The sequence below is a fragment of the Priapulus caudatus genome, unplaced genomic scaffold (assembly GCF_000485595.1).
Source record: "Priapulus caudatus unplaced genomic scaffold, Priapulus_caudatus-5.0.1 Scaffold55, whole genome shotgun sequence".
Taxonomy (NCBI): domain Eukaryota; kingdom Metazoa; phylum Priapulida; class Priapulimorpha; order Priapulimorphida; family Priapulidae; genus Priapulus; species Priapulus caudatus.
In genome coordinates this window covers 150,009-162,049 of record NW_014577116.1, presented here as the reverse complement: position 1 = coordinate 162,049, position 12,041 = coordinate 150,009, and the positions used below count along the sequence as shown (strand labels likewise).

The window sequence follows — 12,041 nt, the reverse complement described above, 5'->3', positions numbered from 1 at the left end:
TAATATACATAAGTAGGATAAAACATTTGATATAAAGGATACGCACACGCGTGCACGCATGCAGGCATGCACACATGAATGCACACGCACACACACACACACACACACACACACACACACACACACACACACACACACACACGCACACACACACACACACACACACACATACCGTTGATGTTAGGACGCACTGCGAAACACTTCTGCGTCCTCATATTGAGCGCGCCCTTCTGCAGGCGGGTGTCATCGTGAATCACGGCCCGTATCTTCTGCAGGATCTGCTCAAACCGAGGATCGCTCAGGGACTGAGGATGGAAAGCGCAGGATTAAGGGCAGATTTATCTTACGTATAGCTAGCGAACTATAAGCGCTGATCGTTTAAGCTATAAGTGCTGACTCACTGGGCATTTTTTTCGTGGCGGAGAATCACTATAACTGTTCTATATGGTGAGGTTTTTATGGTGGGAAGGCTTTCCAACTCCGTCCCCTACAAATTACGTTTTCGTCTAAAAGGAAACCATATAATAAGAGTAGAGAAAAACGTTAGCAGCTATACCTCACAAAAATGTTGTGGTAATAAAAGATCCAATGCCCTTGGCAAGTGCAAACAGGCTGACACTAAGGAAATAAACTCGATATGTTTTCCATTTGTTCAAGCTATATATAGGTACGTTCCATATAGATGTGTAAGACAGTAACTAAACATTAGAACCGGCTTAAGTAACATACCAGTAAGTGCCCTTCTTCCCCCAACCGCGCGCGCGCGCCGGAAGGCAGGAATATGCAGCGTACACGCGGGACCACCATGTAGGTACGCGGGCATATACGAAGGAAGGTAGGCATTCACGTGCAAAGCAAGGACAAAATTAAGCAAGTGCAAGCAAAGCAATTCACGTTCAAGGCAAGGACGTGCACATGCATGAGGAAAGAGACTAGCAGACAGACACGTAGGCGCGTACGTACACGCAGCAGACGAGAGAACCGCCAAGAACGTAAACACGCATTCATCCACGTGCGCACGAAGACACTATACACACATACACGCAGCAAAGAACTACAAGGAAGTACACACGCGTACGCACGCATACATGCACGTGCACATACACACGCAAATACATACACACGAAAATAACTACAAGGAAGTGCACGCGACGCACGCATTACATGCAGCTGCACATACACACGCAAATACATACACACGAAAATAACTACAAGGAAGTACACACGCGTACGCACGCATACATGCACGTGCACATACACACGCAAATACATACCACAGAAAATAACTACAAGGAAGTGCACGCGTACGCACGCATACATGCACGAGCACATACACACGCAAATAACTACAAAGAAGTGCACGCGTACGCACGCATACATGCACGTGCACATACACACGCAAATACATACACACGAAAATAACTACAAGGAAGTACACACGCGTACGCACGCATACATGCACGTGCACATACACACGCAAATACATACACACGAAAATAACTACAAGGAAGTGCACGCGTACGCACGCATACATGCACGTGCACATACACACGCAAATAACTACAAGGAAGTGCACGCGCGTACGCACGCATACATGCACGTGCACATATACACGCAAATAACTACAAGGAAGTGTACGCACGCATACCTGCACGAGCACATACACACGCAATACATACACACCGAAAATAACTACAATATGAAGTGCACGCGCGTACGCACGCATACATGCACGTGCACATACACACGCAAATAACTACAATATGAAGTGCACGCGCTTACGCACGCATACATGCACGAGCACATACACACGCAAATAACTACAATATGAAGTGCACGCGCTTACGCACGCATACATGCACGAGCACATACACACGCAAATAACTACAAGGAAGTGCACACGCGTACGCACGCGCCACAGCAGGCACGTAAACGTTCACGCAACCGATTACGCATGCGGCAGTGTCGTAAATGCTTCACGTTGTAGTAGGCCTTGAGCAGAGGCGCCTCTGCGCAGCCTAGCGCCGTCTGTAGCGCATCAACCAGCTCCAGCGTGTGCTTCATGCTGATAATGCTCGCGATCTTACTGTCTGCCGTCTTAACCGTCTCCTGCTTTGGAATCTGCACACACAGTGACACCAGGTGGTCAATGTCTGTGAACCTGCGCAGGAAGGAAATATATTAGTACACCTGTACAAAAAGGTTGCGATAACACACCCGTACACGAAGGTAGTACACATGTACAGAAAGATAACTTTAGTACTCCTGCACGAGAAGAAAACATTAGTACGTATGTACAGGATGATAATATTATTAGTAGACTAGCTTGCACAGGATGTTAACATTTTGTATACCTCTACTAATAATGAGGCAGTCATATATTGGAAGTAGAAGAAGCAGAAGATAAAAACAAGAAGACGAACAAGAAGAAAAAGAAGAAGAAGAAGAAGAAGAAGAAGAAGAAGAAAGAAGAAGAAGAAGAAGAAGACGTAGTAGTAGAAGAAGAAGAAGAAGAACAAGACCAACAACAACAACAACAACAACAACAACAGCATGAGGAAGGAGGAGGAGGAGGGGGATGAGGAAGAGAAGGAGGAGGAGGAGGAGGAGGAGGAGGAGGAGGAGGAGGAGGAAGAAGAAGAAACAATAAACCTCTCAAGTAGAGCCTGTAAATTGTAGAACATCTCCTCCTTTTCTGTGAGCTCCTGCACACAGTCTAACCTCATCTCGATCGTGCTTCGATCACATGGAGGCTGAAGAAGGTTGGCTCTTAGCAACCTGTATGCAAAAAATAAGTGCTTCACACAATACTAATGTTACTACCGCAAGTGTTACGCAGGTTGAATGCATAGAGTGACGGGCGCACTACCGTGTCAATTCATCAAGCTCTCATTGCAATTTTCATGTGGGGTGTACACGTGGTTATAGGTGGATTGATTAAAAACATGGCTGCATAATACCGCTTAATTTTTTTATAATGATAATTCCTTGAATGAAAGATTAATTAACAAACAAACATTAAGATAAATAATAAAATAACAAAGTGACTGCAATCATAGCGTGAGCAGTGATATGATGTATATAATATAGATTACATATAATGATGTCTCCATATTTGCTTATATATAACACAACAGTTACTATATAATGTGTATAGATCTAATTAATATTAAACTGTGTGAACTCTAACCTGGCTCCTCCTGGGGTCTGTGGGACTTTCAGTATTCCATAAAGACTGTGATCAGACTTGGGATTTAGAAGGTTACAGATAAGTTCGAGATTTGTTGCAGTAGTTGCATCTGTAATGAAGATTTTCAAAGTTCAAAGAGATTTGTCACTAAATTTAGCTAAATACCCTATCAGGGGTGAATAAAAACAATTGTATACTCCTAATTCTATATATACAAACATTACAATTTTAAATGTTATCACTACAGAAAGTACTATAAATCGATCCAGTAACTAATTTCAACTAAATGACCATACTACAATATTTTTCTACATGCTTTAATGCTTACATCCCCATCTGTATAAATAGTTTGGATATTTCATGTTTTAAAAGTATTTGCGTTGTTTTTGCATTAATTTTGTTTGATTATGTATCTACGTTTAGTCTTTACATGGCATTGCTATATGTGTGCCATGTCTGGGCCTAACAACACACGCCGTTAAATCTAATTCTGAAAAGCCGTTTTAAACGCAGCCTCACCAATCATGGTTGTGTGTTCGCTCCCACAGAAAGCCACTTTCAGTGATTCAGGTGCATAAACAGTATTCTGTATGAACTCCACGTACTTTAGCAATGCTGCAGCTGCTGCCAAGCAGTAATACCTGCAAAAGTATGCACATCTGCTCCAAGCCACCAATTAACCTAGGACATGTCATCACAGCCCATATCTTATCATTGACAATACCAACATGGCCATTATTCTTTAAACTACACCTAGCCACTGTAGACACCTATCTTACTATCTATTCTAAAACGTAGCAGAAGTTGTCTTGAGCATAGCTACCTCTTCATCACCTACAATTAGTAGAAGTCACAACGAAAATATAAATTATAACACGGGTATCTGTAACGCATTACATTTTTCAAGTGATGAAAAGGAATAATTATAACAGCAATGGGTACTATTCTACAAACTACACTCTGCAGGTGTCAGTTCTGGCCACCAATCTTACAATCTATTCTTAAAACCTAGCAGAAGTATACCTACATTTCTATTGCATACAATTCTAAGTCACGAGGAAAATATAACGTTGGTATGCATAATATTATTGATTTTTTTAATAAGGTGTAAGGGAACAATTGGCATACATAAGAGACCAATTCATCAACGTTCCATCATGTGTCTTCATCCCCATGACAGCTATATGCAGTGAGAACAAACTGCTACACACCACACAGGCTTCCATTTGTAATGTGTACATCGTAAACACTCCTACAGGAGTAACAGACGAACAGATGCTGTACATTCACTCACTTCTGAGAGACCTCTAGTTGAACTGAGCTGTGCTCTGGCAGACACAGGTGCCGAATGTACTGCAGACCTTTAGACTCATTGAAATACTTGCGCTGTACGGTTGAGATGACCCTATCTGAGAAGCTGTCACTGATCAACTTGAACAGCTTGGTGGCGTTTCCATTCTCACATGAATTTGTTGGCATAATCACCTGCAGGCCATGTTGGCAGTTACAGTAGGTACCAGTGTTGTTCAGATACGTGTGTCTTACATGTTTCAGTTAACACCGGGATCTATCTGTGAGTGTTGCTTAGATACATATTTCCAGTAATATAAGACTTAAGCAAAGCTGCCTTGAAAAATTCTTCAGCAGCAGACTTAAAAAAAGTTCATGTCTTTTAATGGTTCAAAATGGGCTATAGATTGCGATATATTCATATATTTTAATTTTAAAATATTTCTATAGCTTGAAAGGCTATAACATGTAGTATTACTATATATACCTCTAATGATTGTAATATGGGCATACCTCTAAAGGTTGCAATATATTCAGCCTGGTGGAGACTTTAACATAGGTCTGGCTATCAGAAAACTGAGATAAGACTAACATTGGGGTTTTCAAATCTAGACTGGCCATGCCTATCTCCCCCCGTGCTTGGCCTCGTCCTTCCACAATAGCTGAAAAGACACCATATTGTAGAAGGTATTATCCCATGCATTATATATAGCCAAGTTATTAGCCTATCACGCTAGCTATTGGCGTATTATCTAGATTTGGGAATGATCTGTGCAACTTGCTTAGCTCAAGTCGCAGTCACTCAGTCTCACAATGGTTTTGCTGTGAATCTCTATCTCGCAAAGCATTTGCAGGATTAGATAGATAAGCATCATTGTTGACTGCTACCATGTACCAGTTAGCACATGTTGAACATTGCATATAGGAAAACATGTACACAGCATGAATTATTGTAATTTTATTACGGATATATAATATGTAAAGTAACTTTACCAACAAGCACACTGGAATCCACAGCAGCAGAACCGGTACTCATTGAAGTGTATTGGCCTCTCTTTGACCGCGGTGTTCTTGTGCTTGAACTTGAACCATGTGGTGTATACATTCCGGATGACGTAGTGCTCCTAGATAATATACATAAGTAGGATAAAACATTTGATATAAAGGATACGCACACGCGTGCACGCATGCAGGCATGCACACATGAATGCACACGCACACACACACAAACATGTATGTTTTTATTAATATAATTCAATGATATATGTAAAGCATTCATAACTTAAAATAACTTACAAAAACCAATACGTGCATACAAGGGCCAAAAAAATTTACATTTTTATTACAATGCCCTAAAATGTCTATAGCAAGCAATTACAAGTACACTACTTTTCAATGGAAATTATTGACTTTGAAATTATTCAACCTGTTTCGGAGAGCAGAGCTAGACCGTGTTGTTGAGTATGGCGTGCTCCTTGCATTGCATCTGCTACTGGTGCTAGACAGAGTGTTAAGTAGGCTTGTGCTGCTGCTGTTGCTACTTCGATTTGTACTGCTCTCGCCAGTAACTGGTGTCACCAACAGTCCAAAATCTAGGATGAATTATATTGTTATTGACATTGATTTAAATTACAATTTCACATAAAATATAGTTCTCTCTAGATTAAGCAATTCTAATCTAATGTAGTAAAGGCCAATACCACAACACCATGTACATACTAATCATGTTTTAAAATTATTAATGATAGTGGTTTTACATAGACTATAACTTATATGTATAATTTCCTTAATAAGGGTCAAAGTGGAAATGCTTGACTGATCCATACCAGTGGCAGTGCTGCTACTGTAAAATGTCAGATATTTTTTTATTATTTATTATTCACTGTGTATGTGGGGTGGAGACTGGAGGTAAAAAATGTTAAATGTTTAAACAACGGGTAGCACAAATTAGAGTCCATGACGTTAACCACTGGCACTGCCTATATTGCTATAACTTCTCGCATAGTTCTGCATAGCTCCAAGAAACGGTCTTGCTAGGGTTAGAAGACCGTTTAGACAATCAGTCGCACAGCCTCGTCGGACTAAGTTCTGCATAGACACTAATACTATACATAATACAGTTATTAATAAACTGTAAATAAAATGTTAATTTTTAAATTTTATTTATTAATAAACTATTAATATATTATATTTATAATAAGATTAATAAAAAATTAGGTAAACCTAGTAATAGTATTATAATTTACAGTTTCAGTTACACCACGTGCATATTTTTCACTTTTTTATTTTTTATTGTAGGGATACCGGCGATGGACTGAGTGAGTGTAAACATTAGGTGCGTTCACACTGGCGCGAATTAGCGGGCTGCGAATTGCAGCCCGCTCGAAAAACCGAGCTTTTTACAAGTGTGAACGCAATTAGCTCACTAAATCGCGCTCAAAATAGCGCGCTGCAAAGAACACTTCCGACTGTGCTAATTTGGAATAAGTGCGCTTATTTGCACCGCGGCGTGTTATCCCGCTCAGCGATTAGCGAGATATTTCCGCCTGTGTGAACAACGACACAATTAGCTCACTATTATCTCCGCTATTAGCGGGATGAGCAGCGTGGTTTTTCTTGTGTGTGAACACGTCTATTAGTATTAAAACTATTATGTCTAAACATTATGTGTAACTTAGTGTAAACATTATGTCTAACTTCTAAGCAGTTTTTATTTCTATCGATGTACCGGTATCATTAGATACAATGTAACCCAAATTACATTGTAACCCAAACACAGGATAGGGGTTACATCCTGTGTTTGGGTTACATTATTAATATGATTATTGTATCTACGCCTACGGTAGGCCCCTATCATGTGTAGTGCAACTGCAAGTGAAGTGTAAACAAAAACTTACTGTATTTTGGCCCCTTGTTTATATTGGTGTCGCCAACGCCAACGGTGGCGTTGGGCAGAGTATCGTTGTAACATTGTGCTTTATAACAAAATTGTTAATACTTTAGTTGTGATAATATTTATAAAACGCCAATTTACGATGAAACCCGTGATTACTTGTGATACCCGTCTGCTACGCCAACGTAGAAAAACCAAGTGAGCATTATTTCTCGCCGCTCGGGGTTGTGACGTCAGCTGCGCAGGAAACTTCAAAACAAAACAAAGAATCCGGATTCGGTCATGTTCGGCAGATTCACGAAGTGCTTTGTTACCTAACCAACCAACACAAACATAATCCACGAGGTGGCGCTTAATCATAAACACAATCAACAAAACCACGTTCACGTTTACCATCACAGCGTCTGAAGTAAGTACTAGTAGATCAAATCATAGATATAGAAGAAGATATCTTCTTCTATATCTATGATCAAATGACCAGTTAGCTCTAGTAACTATAGCCCGCGTACGGTTTCCGCTGGCACCGCTGGCATCCTGGCACCGCTGGCCAGCGGCAACCTAGCTCTAGTACTATAGGCTCCGACGGATCGCTGGCCGCAGGGCGTATATGCACATTGCTGCCATAGATGTAACTAGCAAATGGTCAACTGATGTGCCCCGAAAATTTTTCCGCAAACGATAAAATGATCGGGCTTTTTAGACACTTATCTATCAACAATGGACATCCTCACCTCATCTTTTTGAAGCACTACACAACTTTACAACCAGGTATTTATTGGCTGTTATTCCTCAAGTCTTAGCACTGAAGATCACGGCAGTGCACACATAAGCCGGCAACCTCATTGAGGAAAAACAGAACACCATGTAGTGCTGAAGACTTTGAGGAATAACCGCAGAATAAATACTGGTGTAAAGTTGTGGAAGTTTTAAAAAGATAGGTGAATGTCCATGTGATAGGATAAGTGTTAAAAAGCCCGATCATGTTTAACGTTTTGGGGTATGAAATCTTTCGGTCACCTCAGTTGACCATTGCTTAGATTACATTATGGCAGAATGTGCTATAGCCCTGCGGCAGCGACTCCGCGGGCTAATAGTACTAGAGCCTAAGCGGCAAACCGTACGCGGCTATGTACTAGAGATAATGCCCAGTGTAAACTTTTGCTTTTCACAGTGGCTATATGCCCGGCAGTCCGCAGCGTATTCTGTACGGCTGCCGGGCACGGTCTTCGACTTTCCCTAAATGCCGGCAGTTTTTTAATTTTTTACGTTAATCATCATCGTAAACAAGGGTTAGCAGGTTAAGAGTTAGGATTAGGGTTTATCGGGCTTAGGTTTAGGCTAGAGTTAAGGAGTTTTTGGTTAAGGTAATAGGGTTAGGGTTAGAGTAGGGTTAAGAGACTGCGGCATTTAAGGAAAACGAAGATCGTGCCCGGCTGCCGGGCATATAGCCACAGCGTTTACTTTTAGTACAGTACTAGCTGAAACCCGCGCTACGCGCGGGCTTAGTGACATGTGTTACCAGTGCAGTAGTGTTATGTGTAAGGTGTTATATGGAGAGTTAAGTTGTTGCACATGTTTGTTTTTTATGGTTGAGAAGTCAATACAAATACATGTGCAATCATGCTTACACGTAACACATTAACCATTTGTTTGGCAAGTACACAGTGAAATACACACACCCACACAGAAATTAACGTTTTATTGTATGCTATGTACTGGTTGATGATACGGACTCCAAAGTTAGAATATAGATAGATGTGAATGAGTATATTGTAAACGTAATATTACGTGCTTCGCATGTTTCCACTGTGTGCGGACCAGGTAATATTGCGTGGTTGTGATCGCTTATTTCTATGCATGTTTGCACTCTGTGCGGACGACGTAATATTACGTGCTTGTGATCGGACCGCTTGTGACAGATCGGTGTCCACGGCACCCGTACACTGTACAGCATTGCAGACTTCCAAAAAAAAATCTGCACTGATGAAATTCAACTTGTACATCTCATATGGGAAACTATGGCCTAATAGCTACTGAATATTTAACTTCATTATTACATGGTTATTTCTACTTACATTATAGGGCTTACACAAATCTCAGACACACAGACACAGAACAGAGATACACGTACAGAACAACACGAAATTGAAACCTGTTGAAACAAAACGAAATACAAACAGAACGAAAACAAAACAGCGCCCCCTATTTTCAGGCAAATGTTTACCTTTTTTTGTGTTTTTTTGTCTTTTTTAAGACCGAACAAACGGTTTTCAACCGAGTATAGTTTAGAACCCGTCCCGTGTACTCATCGATCTCTTCTGTAAATTTGGCGCTATTTGGATCCAAACTGACGGAGCCTTTCATTAACATACATACAACATTCGCCAAATTATAATAAGATAGTAGCAATAACAGTACTGCTGTAGTGTAAGTGTAATACACTAAGCGCAGCACTGCACTAAAGTTGAGATCAGTGGTTAAATTATTGATGATACCAGTGGTGAAACACTACCCCTACTACAATTATTAGTACTAGTAGTATTTTTTTTAAAGATCTTTTGTATTTTGCTGATCGAATTTACATCAACTGATCAAGAGAGGGAAAGATGTAATTTTAATTACATGTCCTACCTATGTCAGTATGTGTAATGAATATCCGTACATTTGCTAATGACATGAACACCATATAGCCTAGGTATTACTTATTATCAGAGTTGACATTTTTATTTAAAATTGTCAGATTTATTTCCAAGAGTTTCAGAAGGCATTTTGGTAAACCGAGTAATCGGGCAATCATCCCTGATTGCTAATTGGAGTCAATTACCCATGTTGTAAACAGCCCAGTTCAAGGATAGAGATGATGTCCAGGACGGTGATTGGATATAGGATGATGTTTATTACTGGACATGCTATCTATCCTTGAGCCAACAGCCCCAATGCATATATAAATGCGATAATTTCAGAGACATATAAATTCAGCTTTGAATACCTCCAAAAAATAGAAATTGAGGCATTTCATTTAGGCAATAAAAGCAGTGTCAGAGGATTTTTGGGATGTCGCAAATTAGCTTTAGCTTTGATTGCATGTCTGACCAAACATCAATTAAAGGCCTGGGGGAGAGCCCTAACAGCATTATGATTGTTTGAAATTCATGAAACCATTTTATCTCATTTATAGCTATTTGCTAAACCTGTCTTTACTATATTAACAAAGTTATTTGCAAAGTTTATTAGCTTCCCAATTTTCTGACTAAAAGTTAGGCGTGATGTTCATATCGTAAACTGAGCTTACGTTTGCTTTACACAAGTCAGCATTCATGAATGACTCGATTAGCAATTGTAATTGTTGATCACACTGGTCACACAGCTCACAGTCACACAGTGAGGGGCAGTGCGATTCTTAAGAAATAGTCAGTGACCCCCCTCCCCCCAGCTGTCTTTTGGTGAAATGTGCAGTTAGTGCCAGTTAGTAACATAATACTATTTTATCACGTTCAGATGAAATAATGAGCTTCTAGATTCCAGCTGCTTTTACAGATAACTGAAAAAAAACGTTCTTTGCTCTCTGTCCCACAGATACAAATTTGGTTTATAAGGGCTCCTCGGCTATGCATTTCCACTTAATCACTGACTGCCGGATCGATTTCTTGATACTAGCCAGTTTAAACATTATCCTTAGATGAATGACATATTTTGTTATCTTTCATTGATAAAGTATAGATAAATTTCGACTGGCAGTACACTGGGTCAGTGCCAAAGTCGGGGTGTTACTGGCACTCGGTACATCTTTACTGCAAGTAGTTGCCTTACAAATATATGGCTATTAAAATGTGACTAAGCTCGAAACCATTTTGTAGGCAAAATTCTCTGGCCATGTTTTAAGAAAAATTATTGGTGCAAATATTGTACCTTGCGCCTAGCATCTGTGAAGATGTCTGAATACTTTCACTGCTTCTACAAATATGCACCTGCTTGCACATGAATTACACACTTCGATGCCCTGTATCGATTAGTGTGGCGTATTTCGAATGATATTGATTTTATGAGATTACAGTGAATTCAGATATTACAAATCAAGGAAGCCGTTTCACTAATGCTTAGATCTTTGTTTTTAAATGCTTGTCTTTTTAGCTCATCTGACATAGTCAGATGCAGCTTGTAGAATCGCATGATTGTTCATGCGTCCGTGCATCCGTCCGTCCGTCTGTCCGTCCGTCTGTGCGTCCGTCCGTCTGTCCGTCCGTGCGTCCGTCAACAGTTGGGCACAAATCTTAACCGCTCGACGTACGGTCACGATATTGGGGGCGTGGGGGGGGGGGGGGGTAATCGAAAACGAGTTGGATGCTTGAAGCTCCGGCGAATAGCCACACACGTCAAAAGCACACACCGTACCATCTATAGGCTCAAGAGTTGTAATACGCAACGAACCATTCCCCCCCTCACTTAATTGTATAGGCGAGGAAATGCAGAATCCAGATGCGGCACAAATATAAATCGCTCGATCTACGGCTCGTGATGTCGTGTAATAAACTCAGGCGTAGGAAAAGCCATCACTGCCTGTCCACACGTTTCGAAGGCACAGTCATAAGGTCACATGCGGTCCACAGTGGCAGAGATTTTAGCACATTTCTTTCTCAGGACACATGGTCGACGGAGGCGGGATCAAAC

The 12,041-nt window shown here is 40.6% G+C and overlaps 2 protein-coding genes across 2 annotated transcripts in view; one reads left to right on the top strand and one right to left on the bottom strand.

The window, feature by feature from the left end:
• The window catches only part of LOC106820989 (mutS protein homolog 4-like), a 29,339-nt gene that overhangs the window by 12,171 nt on the left and 5,127 nt on the right, over window positions 1–12,041 (bottom strand). Inside the window, exons 2-9 of the mRNA XM_014825606.1 lie at window positions 5,478–5,604; window positions 4,994–5,142; window positions 4,485–4,675; window positions 3,710–3,831; window positions 3,191–3,299; window positions 2,653–2,778; window positions 1,981–2,161; window positions 173–305 (exon numbers count right to left, since the gene is read on the bottom strand). Coding sequence (XP_014681092.1) covers window positions 173–305; window positions 1,981–2,161; window positions 2,653–2,778; window positions 3,191–3,299; window positions 3,710–3,831; window positions 4,485–4,675; window positions 4,994–5,142; window positions 5,478–5,604 — 1,138 coding nt within the window. The remainder of the gene's footprint in view (window positions 1–172; window positions 306–1,980; window positions 2,162–2,652; window positions 2,779–3,190; window positions 3,300–3,709; window positions 3,832–4,484; window positions 4,676–4,993; window positions 5,143–5,477; window positions 5,605–12,041) is intronic.
• The window catches only part of LOC106820988 (anion exchange protein 2-like), a 34,768-nt gene continuing 30,383 nt past the window's right edge, over window positions 7,657–12,041 (top strand). Inside the window, exon 1 of the mRNA XM_014825605.1 lies at window positions 7,657–7,782. The gene's annotated coding sequence lies outside the window, so the exon portion shown is untranslated. The remainder of the gene's footprint in view (window positions 7,783–12,041) is intronic.